At 37.4% G+C, this 18,198-nt stretch overlaps 2 protein-coding genes across 3 annotated transcripts; both read right to left on the reverse strand.

The window, feature by feature from the left end:
* Positions 1 to 2,104: 2,104 nt before the first annotated feature.
* On the reverse strand, positions 2,105 to 10,099 carry LOC109070724 (NADP-dependent malic enzyme-like). Its single transcript, XM_042764016.1, has 15 exons — positions 9,915 to 10,099; positions 9,186 to 9,370; positions 8,395 to 8,528; positions 8,117 to 8,266; positions 7,883 to 7,958; positions 7,652 to 7,813; positions 7,194 to 7,297; positions 6,496 to 6,605; positions 6,289 to 6,386; positions 6,045 to 6,158; positions 5,729 to 5,834; positions 4,693 to 4,835; positions 4,395 to 4,568; positions 4,184 to 4,282; positions 2,105 to 3,126 (listed from the first exon to the last, which is right to left on the reverse strand). The coding sequence occupies exons 2-15, from the start codon at positions 9,363 to 9,365 to the stop codon at positions 2,965 to 2,967; spliced, it is 1,812 nt and encodes a 603-aa protein (XP_042619950.1). The 5' UTR covers positions 9,366 to 9,370; positions 9,915 to 10,099; the 3' UTR covers positions 2,105 to 2,964.
* A 1,238-nt stretch (positions 10,100 to 11,337) lies between these two features.
* LOC109094984 (immunoglobulin-like domain-containing receptor 1) lies at positions 11,338 to 17,407 on the reverse strand. 2 transcript variants are annotated; one of them, XM_042764018.1, is made up of 9 exons: positions 17,299 to 17,357; positions 17,076 to 17,139; positions 16,414 to 16,584; positions 16,125 to 16,274; positions 14,531 to 14,650; positions 14,298 to 14,444; positions 13,500 to 13,625; positions 12,539 to 13,413; positions 11,338 to 12,065 (listed from the first exon to the last, which is right to left on the reverse strand). In XM_042764018.1, exons 2-9 carry the CDS (start codon positions 17,131 to 17,133, stop codon positions 12,027 to 12,029), a joined length of 1,686 nt encoding a protein of 561 aa, XP_042619952.1. In that variant the 5' UTR covers positions 17,134 to 17,139; positions 17,299 to 17,357; the 3' UTR covers positions 11,338 to 12,026. The 2 variants fall into 2 exon arrangements, with proteins under 2 accessions (XP_042619952.1, XP_042619951.1); XM_042764017.1 differs by lacking the exon at positions 17,076 to 17,139 and having other exon boundaries at positions 17,299 to 17,407.
* Between the last annotated feature and the right edge of the window lie 791 nt (positions 17,408 to 18,198).

The following is an 18,198-nucleotide window of genomic DNA, read 5'->3' on the forward strand; positions in this document are numbered from 1 at the left end:
GGATAACGTATGTACACAACTACAAGAAATATATTACACTGCACAAGTGGGTTTTGGATATTCTATTACGAAAATCTTACATATTGTGCCTTTAATGTATATACATATACATGAAAAATGAAAATTTTGATAGTTACTCATTTGTAGAGGTGTCTCAGGTTATGCATGCAACCATGGTTCCCTGAGATAGGGAACGAGATGCTGGGTCCCCTAGAGGGCGCTATGGGTAATGCCTCAAGCATGAATGTGACATTGGCAGGCAACAGCCTATGATGTCATTATTGGTGCGACTGCAGGTATAAAAGGGCAGTCGTATGCAAGAATGCCTGAAGCATGGCAGAGGGACACAGCGTCTTGTTCCCTGTTCTCAGGGAATTGTGGTTACATGCGTAACGCGAGACATTCCCTTTCGAAAGAGAAATATATCGCTGCATCCCCTAGAGAGTGCTATGGGGGAACGGAATACCCACGCTGCCATGCTGAAGGGATGAGTGCCCAAGAACTGACCTAAGTCAAAGACTCAAAGGAATCATCATTCCTGACCCACAGCAATCATAGATCCTAAAAATGGAGTCCTCAACAAGGTGAATGAGGCCTAACTACGTTCTTGTGCTCTAGCAGAGCTCTGGAGATCGGGGGCTTCAGCAGAATGACTCTCTAAAATGAGAGGAGGCCTAACCACAGTTAACCCTAGTTAAAGAGCTCTTAAGAGTGGAGGTCTCAGCAGAAAGACTCTCTAAAGCGAGAGGAGACCTGGCTACACTCAACGCCAAAACTGATTAGTGAGGCTCACAACAGAGCCTACATACTAATGTCACTGTCTAAGCGGAGCTTTGGAGAGCGGAGGCTTCAGCAGGATTCTAGGACTCTTTCGAAGGAGAGGAAACCTGACAACACTCACCAAAGTAAAAACACATACTCACTATCAAACCTGGTTCCAATCCATCAAACGTATTTTCATCATTGGTCCAGCTCCAGAGTCTGATCGTGGAGGGGTTGGTGTTATCCTTAAGCAAAATGGAAAGGGAAGTGGGTTCCAGATTTCTGACTGCGTCTGCGCTTGATAACTTCCCTTAGATCCTTTTTCTTCTTCCTCAACTCACGCCTTCTCTGTGACCTGCTCCTCTGAGGAGGAGGGCCACGAGAGGCCACATTTATCACCTGGCCCTGTCTTCGGCCCACAGACCAAGGCGGGACAGGTCCCCCCTCATGTTTTGGTGTAGACATAGACCGGCATGGTATAAATGATTTGTAGGCTGCTTAGCGTACCTTCACCTCCTTGAATTTATTGACCATCGCCTCAGCGGATGTGCTGAACAATTCTGAAGGAGAAAACAGTGCATCGAGAAGAAAGCACTTGTCTTGCTCCATGATGTCTGCCAGGTTCACCCACAGATGTCTCTCAGTAGCCAACATTGCCACCATCGACCTACTGATTGCAGCAGCTATTTGCCGATCTTATGAAGATCAGGAAGAAATGGGAGGCTCAAGGGAGCTGGGCTATTATGTCTGGATAAAAATCACTCATCAAGTCTACTGTGAGCAATTTTCCATTTTTCGCGCTTCCTCTGAAGATCTAATCTAGCAGTTGAGTGATCCATTACCTCCAACAGCTCTTTATATGCAGGCCAGGCAGGCTGAGAAAGCTCCGAATTATCCTCTTCGACCTTCATCAGCCATATCCTGCTCACCTTGGCTGGAAGCCAGCAGAGCACTTCCTGCTGGATGAGGATGTAAGTGACAGCACATCCTGATCCAACAGTTCACCCTCGTCAGCAGCTGACACGAGTCAGAGATTTATACTCAAACTCATCAGCAAGCGCCACCCCCATGATCTCAGTCTCCTCACCGCCTCGGCAGCAGCAGGACCATAACCGTGGGGGCAGATGATTGTCATAATCACCGTGCAAAACAACTCTTTCTGTGATTAGATTAATTTTTAGAATACTAATTCTAAATCTGTTTTCCCATTGAACACTTGTGGTTGCCTTTTAAATAGTAAACAAAAACAAAATTCTGAAAGAAAACCATTGTGTAGAAGCTCCACGTCCAAAAACTTGGACCAAGATTCCAGCTCATTCTCATTAAATGAACATAATACCCATTTATTTTTTGAAGTGTTTATTTAAAAGTCATTGTCCATTCAAAATCTCCTTGAATATCTGAAAATATAATTCCATAGTTGTGCGTTTCTAATAAGCAAAGCATATTTCTAAATGAGGAGAAAAGTTAAAAATAATCCCACATGCTGCAATGAATATGTAGCCTGCTTTTCAGATGGACACTTAAATAAAATGATACACTCAAGCTAACAATTTCCAGTATTCATTGCTACATGCCAGTAATACATTTAAAATTAGACAAACTTTGGCATAGACAACTTGTAAAAAAAAATTAATTGCAAAAGGAGCTAATTTGCACAGCAGACAACTGGATAACTACTTTACCTACCTAACTAATGAAAATCCCTTTTAATATAAACATTCAACACAGGCAGTCTGTTATTTCCAAGTGGGAGTCGTTGTACAAAAATAGTTTCTCCCTACAATGATATTTGCATTTGCAGGAGCGCTAAATATTTGGAGTGGATAACTGATAAGAAAAAAATGAAATTAGTGATAGAAAGCTTATGTCGAACTAATAAACTGGAGAAGATTACTGATTCAGTAGCCTGGTTAACTGGGAAAGTGCTTGTTATGCTTTAAACATAATTGCATTTTTCCATTTGAATTGAGCCACTGTTCTGAAAACAATTTGAGCTTGAATGAACACTGCATTCATTTATCTCTGACAGCCATCTGCGGATTCTCAGCTATAGGTTCAGATCTTGTGTTAAATCAGTGGGAGAGTTTTGGATTGGGTGGCCTGGAGCTGGAGTGTATATCATCAGATGATTATGAACGGAAAAATAAGGCATGTGACTGATATGAGCATATCCTTTTTAGTGGGCTGTGGATGAATAATCTACACATTCTGAACTGTCATGGCATCCTTGGGCCAGCTGTATGAATCCAGAGTGAAGGAGTCGTAGTCAGAGTTATAGACCTGGGATAAAATAAAGGCCTCTTTATCTTTGGGTTCAGGGTACCAGGAGGCAATGCCCTGTTTGTAGGCATGGTCCACAATCTGAAGAAAAAGAGCAGTTTGGGAAGAAAGAATGAAATCAAGTGAGTGCATAGTTGCTTTATTGCAGAGTACAGTGTGACTGATTTGCTCCTGTTTGCTATTAAAAACCTATGCAAAGTCAAAATTAATTATTTTTAATCACTTTTATTGGTATTATAGGGAATATACCTTACAGTACGCAATGAAGTTTACAAACTTAATGGCATAAAATCTTTGGCAGACATTCAGTAGTTTTGTTTGAAGCTAATTATTGTTGAGGGGACGTTCTAATGAGATACTTTATTGCATGCTGGTGTATTATTGTATTATTTTTTTATACACAATATTTGATATTTTGCTGATTTTAGATCACTAGTATTAGTGGTAACATCTGAAAAAGAAAAAAAAACTAGAAATCATTCTCATAAGCTGATTTGTTGCTCAAGAAACATTTCTTATTATTATCAATGTTGAAAGCAGTTATACTTAATATTTTGTGGAAACTGATACTTATTTTCTGATGAATAAAAAGTTAAAAAAAAAAAAACAGCATATATTTGAGATGTAAATAGTTTGTAACATTTAAATGTCTTTACTGTAACTTTTGATCAATTTAATGCATCCTTGCTGAATAACAGTTTTAATCTAAAAAAATCTTACTGATCCCAAAATTTTGAACAGTAGTGTACTTTGCAAAATTAATAGAGCTCTAAATTTAGCATGATCCCATTCCATATTTTATACATTTCGCTGAAATGTAGAGTTGGCTAAGAATTCATTTCTGAATAAAATTAATAAAACAATTTTTAAACTACGTTCTGTATGCTAATGAATTTTGATTTTGTATTAATGATTTTTAGTAATTTTGCTAGATTTCTAGCACCTAATGCAATCATGAAAAAGTAACTGTGAAATCTGACCCAACGGATCTTACAACCTACTTTGCTATATTAATAAATCTCTTAATTTAGCATGATCTCATTCCATATTTCTTATGGGTGCAAAAATGTTAGAGTTGACTAACAAGCCCTGTTCTTGTAGTAATTATCCTTTAAATATGAGAATATATGAGACTGACCTTAACAGCAATTTTGAAGGATACTTCTCTGATGGTATTCAGAGGGGGGTACAGTCTGCCCTCGGCCAGATGCTCCTCAGTAACCATGTCAGAAATGGCCTGAAGAGAAATCAAAGCCTTAATTTTAGCTTTTGCACTGTAAATAAATTTGTAATCAAAGTGTTTTGTACTGAAGCACACATTCATGTCTTGACTCTTCATGTTCATTTACCTCTGCTGTAGTAAGAAAAACATCATCTGAGATGTGGCGAACACCACAGGCGATGACTCCCAATGCTACTCCAGGGAACACATAAGCATTGTTTCCCTGGCCAGGGTAGAAGGTACGACCATCTGCCAAAGTGACTTTCTTAAAGGGGCTTCCGCTGGCAAATATGCCCCTTCCCTGTGATACACACACAAGCCCTTTAAACTGATGTGAAAAACGTATTCTATAGGATGCTTTATATGACGGCTTAAGTCAACACCCCTTTTACCAGTTTTATTCATTAGATTTCAGTGAGTATTACCTCAGTGAGTGTGTAACACTGCTCTGCTGTGCACTCAGCTTTGCTTGTGGGATTGCTGAGGGCAAAAATAATCGGGCGTTCGTTGTAAGTAGCCATGTTCTTGATGATCTTCTCAGTGAAAGCACCACCTATAGCAGCCACACCTGTAGATGGTTTGAGGTTTGGTGTTTATAATCTCAAATCATTTTCAAATAGTAAAACATTGCTGCATTTAGAATAATATACAGAAATACACTGAGTTTTGTTGAAATCTAAATGTTTTCTGTAATTATGCCCACTAGTGGTGTTAATATGCCATTGTAATTCATACAGGATGAATAAAAACCAGTAAGATGCACAAAGCACCATTCCAGCTATAAAAGCACATGAGAATGAGGTAGAATATCTGCAATCCTTCAGTTTCATTACATCTAACTACTCGGTTCTCAATCCTGTAAAAAAAAAAAAAAAAAAAAAAAAAAAGGTAAATAAAATGTATATACAAGAACAGTGTTATTGTTAACTAAACTATTAAAAATCATTTTACGTAACTGAAATAATGCTGAAAAATAACAAATATTATAATGGAAAAACTTGTACTTAAAAAACCTTGGTAACTAAGTGAAATATGTTGATGTTGAAGTACTAAAACTAAAATAAAGCTAAATATTTGAATATTTTAAATATTTTAAAAAATCAAAATCTGTTATTTTAGTATATTTACATAGTTACAATTACAGTACTTCTTAAGATTTTAGCTTTCATTTTTGTTCAATTTTCATTTTAAGTTTAGATTAGGTATTAGTAATCTTGTGATTTTATCACTTTACTGAAAAAAGCAATAATGGAAACAATTAAATTACAAAAATTAAAACTGAAAAATAAAAGCTAGTTCAAACTATTAATAAGTACTATAACAGTACCTTTATAAATAATATTAAAATAACACTATATATATATATATATATATATATATATATATATATATATATATATATATATATATATATATATATATATATATATATATATTAGAATGAGATCAATGAGTCCTTACCAATGATAGCTGTGGGCTTGATGGTTTCCACCACTTCCTCTAGGGTCTTTATGTGTGGATGATCATGGGCAAATTCTTCCTTCTCATGGTTCAGATTACTTCTACCCTGATGGGCCAAATGACACAGAATAACAGTTTTGGTATAACGTTTAAGTTTGGAGGTGTTCAAATGCAGTTGGTTGCTTTAATTTATGTTTTGACATTTTGAATTAAGCCTACATACATTTGTATATTCAGATATTGAGTAGGAAGACAAATATAGCCTTAAGGAGAGAAATGTCAAAAAAGGACAAACTACTGTGGGTTTGATTGTTACCTTGACAATTAGGCCTTTAGAATCCACCATCCAAATCCTCTTGACAGCCTCATCATGAGGTACACCTTCCTTGGCCATGGCCATTATCAGTAAGTGAGCAATGCCCAAGGCGGCCTGGTCATATGACAAAAAACAAACACATCTTATAATCCTGGAATTCCTGGTATAAATGTTTTGTAATAGATCTTTTATTTGCTTTTTCTCAGTAAATGTTTGTTGCATCTTTCAATTTAATCCACATTACCTCTCCTGCTCCCTGAAATACGAACTTGTGGTCAGAGAGCTTATTCTTTGTAATCTTAAGAGCAGCAAGGACCCCAGCAACAGCAACAGAAGCTGTGCCTGAAAAAGGTTGGGAAAGAGATAAGCAAACAATTTTTATGGCTCTAATCATTTTCATTTATGAAGAATGAAAATCTTTATATTTTGATATTACGATGTGCATACTTACCCTGGATATCATCATTAAAGGTGCAATAATGGTTGCGGTAGTTATTGAGAATACGAAAGGCATTGCTGTTGGCAAAATCTTCAAACTGAATTAGGCAATTCATCCCATACCTGAAACAAAAGATAAAAAATAATGATGACGTGTACAGTCTGTAAGTATTTCACACACATAATCTTCCCCTCTAGTTCAGTGGTTCTCAATTCGAAATCCATTGAAGTTTACTTCACTATGAAACATTCATTCATGGATACGCACTACTCCACTGCCTGCAACGTCTTCACACACAGACGAAACTTACTAGAGAAGTGTGAAGTGTGACATAATATACCTCTGTAAATAAATACAAATTAAATTCACGTCTCACACACTTTAATACACTTTGAACGGAACATATACGCTCCCTTCGAACTGGAATCATGGCGGAATATCCTACGAAGTCTGTTGAAACAGAACAAACGTCTGAAGTGATAAGAGATACATACAAATTATGCAAAGCAGGGGGTCGCAAAGACTGGAATTGAGAACCGCTGCTCTAGTTAACTGTTAACATGAGAACCACCGAACTGAATCTTTAAGTCAGTTGAACTGGTGAACGATATAATTCAGAACGGATTTGTTAACACGATCAACTGATTCACTGAAAGATCTGGCTCAAAAGAATGATTTGAACAACATGAGAGTAAGTAAATCACACATACTTGTCTGTGACGGCTTGCATGAACTCATCAATGAGGTCATCGTATTCTTTGCCCCTCACTCTTTTGTGCTTTAAGCCGATGTACAAGGGGTCATCTAAGAGGGCCTGAACAAAAACAAAAAGAATTGGGAACAGGGTTACAAACAGGGACAAATGATCCAATGAAACCTATGAACAAAGTACAGTTGTCAGTTGTACTAATATTATATATTGTGTATTTTTATTTGTTAATTTATATATATATATATATATATGTATAGTATGTAGTATGTATATCTATGTATGTATGTATGTATGTATATATATATATATATGTATGTATGCATGTATGTATGTATGTATGTATGTATGTATGTATGTATGTATGTATATATATATATATATATATATATATATATATATATATATATATATATATATATATATATATATATGTATATGTATGTATGTATGTTTTACCTGATTATCGGTGCCCACATCTAGCAGCACAGGCAGGCACTGCTGAGGTGGCACTCCTCCACATGCTGTATACAGAGCAAGTTTGCCCACTGGGATCCCCATTCCATAGCTGCCCAGGTCTCCTAATCCTAGGATTCGTTCTCCATCCGTCACCACTATGGCCTATTAATGCACATACAATTAAACATCCATCAACTGGCACCGAATGACACATTATCACTCTGAACATACCTTAATGTTTTCCTCCGGCCATGAGTTCAGCATGCTGGCAATATGCCCCTTGTCATGGATCGTGATAAACAGCCCTCTAAAAGGGAAAAAAACTGTCAAAATCACATGGGCCTTATACTGTATGTTCGCCATGCAAGAACTGGTTAGACTGGTCTGAGTGTTTATAAAGCATTTGATTCAGAATTGGTCAGACTAAACAAGTTGTTCCAGGTCCGGAGTATGTATATACCTCACCTTGGTCTTCTGAAAGCAAGGCCATACTGTTGGCAGGCCAGGCCCACAGTAGGAGTGTAGACGATAGGCATGAATTCCTCTATGTCAGAGGTTAACACACGATAGAAAAGCTTCTCATTTCGGTCTTGCAGGGTCATCAGCAATATGTATCTGCAGAGTTAAAAGGGCTATTTTGAGTATAAATGGGAAATGGACCAAGAAAAGTATCGTCATTGTGCTTTTCATTGGCGTGGCTCATGCAGAGTATGTACTGAATGTTTCAGTTGAAGTTTGGTTACTTGTCAAGAGGGTTACTGCGTGTCTCGTAACTCTTCATGACACGAAGCACTTGGACATCCTGAGAGAGGAAACAGGGAGGCAGCAGGCCGTGGATACCCAGCTGTAATCTCTCCTCCAGGGTGAACGCCATGCCCTTAACACAGCACCATAACTTAATTAAAAACATGTGACAGTTGTGAATGTAAAAGAAAAATGTGCCCTCCTCCTACAGTCTGGTTTAAATACAAATGACCATCCTGCAATTGGGTCTGCACCGGGCAGGATTCCAGCTTAGGGTAGATGCATCACATGTTGGATCTATTTATTTCCGACCAATGGGACGTAAGCATGGCCACCCTCCCCTGTTGGATTCTCCACTCACTGTTTACGTCTAACAGTTTCCATCCGTCATGGCTTTAAAGCTCTACACTTCTCAGTCATGCCCATTCCTCATCTTAGCCTGAAAGTCTTTGCAAACAGGATACAGATTGCGAAGTAACATTTAATTGGACACATTTCATGACCCAGCCAAAAAAAGGGATTTGTGAAACTGCTGAGACATATCCTGCAACTCTGCATTGATTTTAAGAAGACTAAGCATATTCAGAGCATTTCCTCTCAATGCTTGGTAGGGGCCAAAGTCTTTGAAGACTTTGCTTTTAAATTAAAGATCTCACAATGCCACTTTCATACTTATCAGTGGGGACTTTGGCATTATAAAGTTATAAAATCACATCAAAGCACCGGCTGCTGACAATCTAAAACCTGCTTATTCACATTGATCAGAAGTGCACAGAGTTTGGATGCTTACTTTGTTCAAGTGGGGGTTCCTGGTGATATCATAGCCTCGTTTTTTGGTGAATACTGTGCCCTTGGAGTTCACGCCTGAGTGACAGACCCTCACGGCCCCTACCATAGCTGGAGGGAGAGACAGGGGACTGGAGAAAACCCTGCACAGCGCCAGCACACTCTTACCCGAGAAAGAGTTCATGATTCCTGCAAAATGAGAAAAATCATGTACAGAGAGGCTTCTTTAGGAAATGTACTATATTAGTAACCATTGTTTTGCCAAAATAACAGTTTATGCTGGTTGGAAGACCACACTGGACCAGCAAGAAACCAGATGGTCAAGCTGTTTTTTCTTTTTCTCCAGCTAATGACCAGCTACTGTACCAAGCAGGGGTTTCCAAAAATATGATTTTACAGTACTAAAAGTCATTGCAGTAAAACTAGCGCATAAACTGTTTTTATAATAAACACCCGTCAACGCTGCAACAAAGAAAAAAATTACTAAAACAGCTTCTGAAATTTAGCAAGTTCGTCCTCTCACTTGTAAACAAGGCCTTAAGGTAGAACGCAAATTGCAGCGCAAATGCATTATCATGTGTTGTATTGTGATCTGTATTCATTACGCTGCTTTATTTTAACAACAGTAACTTATGTCTTTCAGGCCAAATGCACATTGTGGAGAGTTTCAGCATTGTCATTGTTCTTTAATAAGACATATTGCAAGGTATTTGTTTACAAGCAAAGCGCATACCTGAGAACAGCTTGTCCACCTGCTTCTGCTTCACTAGGTTTAATCCAAACGCTGTCCTGCAGCTGTCTCCACTGGCTCGCGTTATCTGTGGATGATGTTGTAATCGACTGATAGAAACGATCCAGCTTTGTATAACATTACACTTTCGCTTCCCAAAGCTCGCCCTGGGCCCGCCCCTTTTGGGCAGAAGTGGCCAATAAAATGAGGCGACGCGAATGACGGCGTATCCGTCTAAACGGAAGATTTGTAGGCCTGTCTGCCCGTATCCCCGTATTTTTGTTTGTTCAAGCGTTTGCGTTTAAAATATGCATAGTAAAACCGGGTACTCACCATGGTTTTACAAAAAAAAAAAAATACTATAGTTAAACAATGGTAACCACAAAGTAACCATGTTTTTGCTACACTAACCATAGTATTTATAGTGAAACTGTGGTTATACAAATGGTAATCAATACGCCAAAAAAACATGGTTACTACAATTTTACTATAATAAAATCATGGTTAATTTTTATAAGGGCTTAAACGTGTACGCAGGGCCGGATTTACGCATAGGCATTCTAGGCACGTGCCTATGCTCGCTCGTCTTGGGGGGCCCAAACACAATGAAGATATAATTTTTTTTTGTTATATTATGGGCTATCTACAACAGTAAAAGAATCAAAACACCAGAAGTCACGAAGCAAATAAATATAACAAACAATAGGGTAAAAAAATGACTTTCATGTTTTCTGTCTCACAGACGCACACACGCGGAGACGCGAACAGAAACTTGTCATCAGCACACCCCGCCAATTTATCAGTTAAATAGTTTCGCAGCTGAAAAGCTACGTGACATTTCTCCATTTCTCAGAAGCGAGGTTCTTGAAGCAGTTCAACTTAAAGATTCGCTCTTGGTAGACGCTGCGGATGAACAACACTGCTGAGAGACGCACAGACGCACGCGCTTAATCTCTCTCCATCTCCAGTAACTGCATGGCCCAAGCCTGTTATCAGCTCTAAAATGACCTTTTGGAATTTGCAACGGAAGGTTTATCTTGAAACAAATCATCTGAACAATATTGAGGTGTGGTTGTGACACCAGGCCGTTAAAATTATAAGAGAAATAATGCACTCCTGAAGTAGTCATGTGGCCACGACGCTGGAGTCTATTAATGGACCGGTCTTTCTCTATTCTAAAACAAAATAAGACATTCGATTTTTATTGACTGAAATATCGATAGAAAACACTGTAACGGTTTTCACTGATTACGATATATTATTATATAGGCCTATTAATAAGGAAGGGTGGGCCCAAAAATAGTTTTGCCCATGTCACGTTAAGTTTTAAATTTAAATAAAAATAATTTAATTGACAGAAAAAAAAAACACGTTTCTGCATTAAAACATGAAACATGCTGGAAAATATACGACCTAGTCTAAAAGATTGGAAAAAAGTGACTTTATTACAGCCAGTGTTTACATCTCAGTTTACATATAAATTCAAAGATCTTTTTTCTTGGAAACTACTGTTCATGTAGCTTTTGATTATGAGTTAAAGAATGCACTGCTCTTCTTTAACAATCCAACTAATAACAAATTCATATGTACTCATACATACTCAAATATGAAACTAAATCATCCCAAGGATTGTATTTAGATAGCAACGCCATGAAAAGACAAAGAAAACAGCTAAACCAACATTAAAAATACTACAGACGAAGACTAACTAAAAGTAAACAGAGAACCTAGATGAACCAAAGAGGCTCTTTAAGGTACAACCTTCAGTTGAAGTGCCATCAATGTGAGCTTCATCTATAAACTGTACTGATCAAATACCAAAAACCTTGCAGTGGTTAATAGTTGAACGATGTACAGTGAAAAGTTAAACATATAAAAACAAAGAAATGTTTTCAAGTGATCATATAACATCTAAAAACTGTTTAAAATATATAAAATAAAGTGTAAAAAAAAATGTACAGTGCATTTACTGTCTTCCAGGGGTCTATTGCAGGCCATCTGTGGTTACTGCCTAATTATTGTGCTGAAGTGCACAATTAGTCCCAATGACAGTAGTCCAGTAGACATTCACTTGTAGGTGGTGAGTAATAAAAGATCAGGTTGGAAATGATTGACTCAGATCACAACGCTTGTGCCACTACGAGAGCTCTTATCCTGTAAAAGAGAGATTATTTATAATGAGACAAACCATAACAATTATTTACATTTACAAGACCCTTTTATCAAAAGTGACCTAAAATACTAAAAATGCTATTTTATTTGTGTTCAAAGCCCTCTCTCCATGTCAGCAGACCCAAGGGATAGTTTTAAATCCATATTTAAAATCCCGTCATTTACTCACCCTCATTTCATTTCAACCCTGTATGACCTTTTTTGTGCTACAAAACACAAAAGATGATATTATGAAGAATATGTTTTTGTTCATTCAATAAAAGTAAAACAAGCCAAGACATTTTTCAAAATACCTTCTTTTGTGTTAGCAGAATAAAGAAAGTCATACAGATTTGGAACAACGTGAGGGTGAATAAATGATGACAGATTTTTCATTTTAAGTGTGTCCTTTTCGGGACAACTGAATATAAAAACAACTTCTGAGTGATGAACAAATCATAAATCTAAAATCTTACTGAGATGCGGTCACTCCTCCTGCTGTGGCCAGGTAAAATATCAATGGAAGTATAAGCTGGTGGTTTCTCAGACAATCTCCCTTGAGATCGCGTCCCCTTTCGATAACTGTCCTCCTCGTCTGAACTCCAGGAGCCTCGACGCGGAGAAGGCGAATATCTCCTGTCTCTGTGGTTCGTTGCACGCTCCAACTCCTCCAGAAGCTCCCCTTTACTGCGAACACGTGGACAAGACCTATCCGAACCTGAAATACCCCTGCGTCCTGCTGAACCTCGGCCTCCACGCCTGTCGTCCCAGTCCGACTCGTCACAGTAGCTACGCTGTAGCTGAGTCACTCTCCGTGAAGATGATGGTTCTCTCCAGGAATCATCACGATGTTGGCTATTTCGGTTAGAGCTACCACTGGAATGATTAGACTGCCGGTGTCTTCCACCATCATTGGTTCGCCGAGAGCTCTGTTTTGCTCGGCCCATGATGGGAGGCAGCTGGATGATCCTGCGCTCCACACCTTGGACACCCATCTCATCCAAGGCTGAGAGCATGCTGGGAGGCCTGGCTGATAAAGCAGCTTGGGGTATGTGTTGAGGTGGTGGAGTTACATATTGGGGTTGTGGGGCTGCATATTGATGAGGAAGGTTTTGGTGCGGGACTGCTATGTAGTGATGTTGAGGTTGAAGCATTGGGGCAGCCATATCCATTCCTCTAACTTGGTTCTCCAGAAAGTCTAACATCTGGTATTTACCACGTACACTTCCATTTATGCTGCCATTGGAATGATATCCGTGGGGAGGTACCATTGGCGGGACAGGTTGAGGAGGAGGAATGGCCATCGGGGCCATGGGAAGGTTGTGTTTGGATGAAGGTTCAGAAAAAGACCCTGTGGAGGACAAATTATTAGTCTCAAGTTAATGATCAGAATAGCATTACATACATGAACAGATTAATAGATGAAGTTATACTGACCTGAATATAGTAAAGGGTTTGCTTGAGAAGATGCATTTGAGCCAACGGGGGCATATATGGGCTGGCCATGGAGCCATGGTACCATTGCTTTTTGAGCTTCACGCATCATCTTGTGGTGCATCACCGCTAAATAGACATATGAACATTGAAGAAATATTTCACTACGTCTTGTTATTCAATACAATTACAATTTATAGCATGGACTGTGAAAAAAAAGTCCCCTGGTATTAGAAGACAATAAATTATTAGAAATATTATGTTTTTATTATTTGAAATAACACTAAATAATATTAATAATAATAATAATAATATAATATTTATAAAGGACATTATGTTGTATTGTCGTAGTCCACAATTAATTTTCATCGTTAAAAAGCTAAAAAAGACAAGGTTCCACATATTATTACAATTAATTATAAGTTATTAGTAATAAATTATAATAATAATAAATTATTATGAATAATATTGTTGTTATTATACATATTATTTAAAAGAATACTTACATTATTCCTAATAAAATATATATTTATATTGCCTATTTTGTTGTATTGTCAGTCTACTGATTATTTAGTTTTGTCAAAATGCAAAAAAAGAAAAGAAAATATAATATATTATATAATATATTACATACATACATATAACAACACATATTATTATCATTATTATTATTATTATTAACAACAATCTGATCCATTATGTGGAGTGTGACTTTGTCATCAGTAGATATTTATTTTAAGGAACTGGCAAACTGCACAGGCAAAGATACTAAAGGGATAAAGAGCGAATGCACGTGGATACCTTCTTCTGGGCAGCAGCAAGTGCGAGGACAGCAGGGACAACGGACATAGCAGCAGCAGTTCTGAGGACAGCACTGACAGCAGCAGATACAAAACAGTATGATGAGGAGTAATGCACCGAGGATGATGAGCAGCACTGTCAGCCAGTCTGAGAGGAAGAGGGGGTATGATCAGCATCAGCATCAATAAATGTTTTTGTGGTTGAATACAAGTCTTCAGTGCGTTAATACTTACGATATACAATGAGTCTGATTTCTTTGTCGGAGTCTCCCACGACATCACCAGCTGCGTCGATGGAGCAGAAATACATGCCATTGTCCCACCACATGACCTCATTGATAACCAGGTCAGCGCCTGTGAAACACATACAAAAAAAAATGAAAATAATAGAACATATTTGATTGTAATGAACAAAAATCACACAAATATAACATGTTGTACATTGTTAGGAATCTGCTCTATATATACAGTATATATATATATATATATATATATACAGTATATATATATATATATATATATATATATATATATATATATATATATATATATATATATATATATATATATATGAGATGTGAGTTGAGATATTGATTAATAAGATTTCTAAGACCAGCTTTTCAAACGCCTCAATTATTAACGTGATCAAAACTTTAAGCTGAAATCCAGTTGCAAACAAACTACCACATTTTTCTACTTTTTAATAGTGAAGTTTTAATAAGTCTCTTAGTATAATTATAAAAATGTCCACCTTAAACCTAGGTTTACTTAATTTGAGATATATATATATATTATATATATATATATATATATATATATATATATATATATATATATATATATATATACACATCTTTCTTTCCTTTTTTTTATAAAAATCATGGTAAAAAGTATCAAATATGATACAACAGGCTTTAGAGGAACATTTTTTATACATTTTTGAATAATTACTGTATTGCACTGAATTTAGGGCTGGGCGATATATCTAACGATATGATCATGCGCATCTAGTCAGTAAATCTGGTTCCGTGATTACCGCTAAGTCGCCATCACCTGCTTTCAAATGGAGCGGCATTTAATAGACAGAGCCGTAGATCACTGACAAGATACGCAATATCGCGTTGATTATCGAAGGCGATTCATCTGGGATAATGAACACGACATTGCGTACCTTGTCAGTGAACTACGGCTCTGTCTATTAAATGCCGCTCCATTTGAAAGCAGGTGATGGCGATTTAGCGGTAATCAAGGAACCAGATTTACTGACTAGATGCGCATGATCATATCGTTAGATATATCGCCCAGCCCTACACTGCATCATTGCCCTCCAAAATTAAAACTACAGAGCTTTGATCATAAAACTAAACATTTAAATATCATCTTACTAATACATATTACTGGGAGATATAAAGTGACAACTGATATTTATAAGCATTTTATGCAAGTTTGCAACACTATTATAAAATTGTAAACGATTTACATTACTTCATTACATTACATTTCTATTCCATATAAAAAACAACAACTGTACCAAATTGCATCATTTTTGCTCAGTTTGGGCCTTTGAATATTTTTTTTTTCCTCTAAATGTGCGTGCTTCATATTTACTAAATTATACTATATGGGCCATAGAAGCCTAATATATCAAAAAATGGTACAAAACATAATGCACATGCAAGCTTTTCCTTTATATTTTATCAAATATTTTGCCTAAAGATTCAATAATTTCATCCAATTTTAAAAAAATCAGATTTTTTTTTATTTGTCAGGCTTTATAGGGTTAAAACATCTTGTTCAGAGTTTTAAGCTCTTGTGTATCTAGACTCACTGTTTTGTATGTATATCTTGCGATCTCGATATTCTGTCCCCAGAATAGCTTCACTGAGGCCTCTCTTCTGAATCACTATGCGGACAGTGCGCTGACTGTCTGGACAGTCATTGGCTGGGTCTTGCTTCAGACCCAGAGCTGCTTGATATGCTGAGGAAAGAACGAAACATTCACGGTCACATCAGTCTCTACACTCAACTTTCATCTATTCAGACAAAACAGTCAAACAAACTGCAGATTACTTTGCAGTGCTCAAGCCTTATATTTTCAGTTGACCTACACCACTCACCAGCTGAGTAATATTCCAGCACTGGATCCAAACAGAAGGACTTGTATCGCCATGTGACCAGAACATCTTGTTGATTTGCAGAAGTGGAATAGTCACATCGCAGAGTGACAGAAGCAAACAACATTGTGTATCTCTCTGTATGTGGAACCGTAACCTGGATGGACAACAGCTCTGAGAATAGAGGGAGAGGGTTCAGTTAACACTGTTTGCATCAGGGTTCCACACCTTCTGACCACAGTCATTAATTTAAATTATTTATTTATTTGTTAGTCATTACATAAGGATATTACAGACAAAGAACAATTTTCAGCCAATTAAATATTTTAGAGCTGAGCATAACAAAAATAATGATATTCCCTATATGGTTCTTAAAGACTATTCATTTCTATGCCTGTTCCTGGCCTGAATCTCTATTTTACAAATCCTTGCTCATACAAACTGAATCAGGTTTCAGAAGAACATAATGTAACATAATGTAGCATATTGTCTGGCATGACTCTTTTAAATCACGTGATCGGGACGGTTCGCCCATGTTTGCACCTGCTGATGATTAACCTCGCCACTGAACTTAACAGAATTACCAGAAAATGTTGTAAATACTTTATGAAACAAGCCTAATATTCCACATCAACCCCTGATAGTACATTTGAATGCAGACTTACCCGTAGGAAATACGCAGAGCACGATCGCAAGCACCTTGAGCTTCAGTCCTTCTTTCATGTTTCTCTGTTATTCAGAAGGCGTTTTTTTTTAAATATACTGTACTTTTACAAAACACTGTAAAATCCTATGTTTGCGACTCAAACAAATACAGACAATGTACGCTGCCCGTCATGTCATCGTAAAACATGCGATGCGAATATATACCGATATTTTCTTATTTACCTGTAGTCTCTCGAGTCAGTGTAAACACACCTTTGCTCTTTAGGAGTTTGATCCCCCTCCCCCATTCCACGATGACGCCACAGACTCCACCCATCAACAAGTGCACAACTCCGAGAAAACCACCCGGTCCGGGTCATAGGTGGCTAAGGTTTTTCATTGATTACTGTTCAAAATGAAATGCATTTCACATTGTTATGATTGTAAATATGAATCATTGCTCAAAGTAAAAGGATTATTGCGTTGTTTACTTTATTCGATAGAATCAAAAAATATATTTGAGCCATTATTAATATTTAACCACCAGGGGGCGTCACGTGCCGGTGTTATGGATCAACCGGGAATCTATGGTTGTTAACTGGGTATGTGCGCGTGCACGTGAGCAGTTTTACTTCACTTTCAAGCAGATTCGTCAGATGCGAACTATGAAGGAAACACGTTTGGTACATTCTTGATAAATGTTGATCGAACTAATACACTGTACAGTATGTATCGTTGTTTCCTTAATAACTGTGGCTGTGCTGATGTATTCGACACAGCTTTAGTGTCATTATAACATAATTTCACATGGTAACAGGGTTCACAAACTACAACGGCGCTGCGCAGACCGATCGTGAATGACATCAAAGCGGTACTATGATGTTATACACCGATCGGTCTGCGAATCTAACGCGTTTTCTTGGCAACTTCATAGTTCGCATCTCACCCCTTATACTGTATGATCTGACCCCAATAATATCTCCATCTGACAAATCTGCTGGAAAGTGACGTAAAATAGCTCATATTACGCCGACATACCGTCATCACAACGTTTTATTTTTTCAGTAATGAACGACTGCCTCACCCCCTTAAAAATACCAAAACCTATGCGAAACCAACCAACAGACAAATCCTACTAGATGT

Source organism: Cyprinus carpio, chromosome A9 (assembly GCF_018340385.1).
Source record: "Cyprinus carpio isolate SPL01 chromosome A9, ASM1834038v1, whole genome shotgun sequence".
Classification (NCBI taxonomy): domain Eukaryota; kingdom Metazoa; phylum Chordata; class Actinopteri; order Cypriniformes; family Cyprinidae; genus Cyprinus; species Cyprinus carpio.

What these genes read in the sequence shown, in the direction of transcription:
- LOC109070724 (XM_042764016.1), bottom strand. Translation starts at nt 9,365, where the DNA reads ATGAACTCTTTCTCGGGTAAGAGTGTGCTGGCGCTGTGCAGGGTTTTC. An exon ending in CTAAAGGCCTAATTGTCAAG is followed by an intron (nt 5,835 to 6,044) that starts GTAACAATCAAA and finishes TTGGCCCATCAG; the next exon opens with GGTAGAAGTAATCTGAACCA. An exon ending in TTTTTCTTACTACAGCAGAG is followed by an intron (nt 4,283 to 4,394) that starts GTAAATGAACAT and finishes ATTTCTCTTCAG; the next exon opens with GCCATTTCTGACATGGTTAC.
- LOC109094984 (XM_042764017.1), bottom strand. Translation starts at nt 17,392, where the DNA reads ATGGGTGGAGTCTGTGGCGTCATCGTGGAATGGGGGAGGGGGATCAAA. An exon ending in AATCAGACTCATTGTATATC is followed by an intron (nt 14,445 to 14,530) that starts GTAAGTATTAAC and finishes TCTTCCTCTCAG; the next exon opens with ACTGGCTGACAGTGCTGCTC. An exon ending in TTGCTGCTGCCCAGAAGAAG is followed by an intron (nt 13,626 to 14,297) that starts GTATCCACGTGC and finishes ATGTCTATTTAG; the next exon opens with CGGTGATGCACCACAAGATG.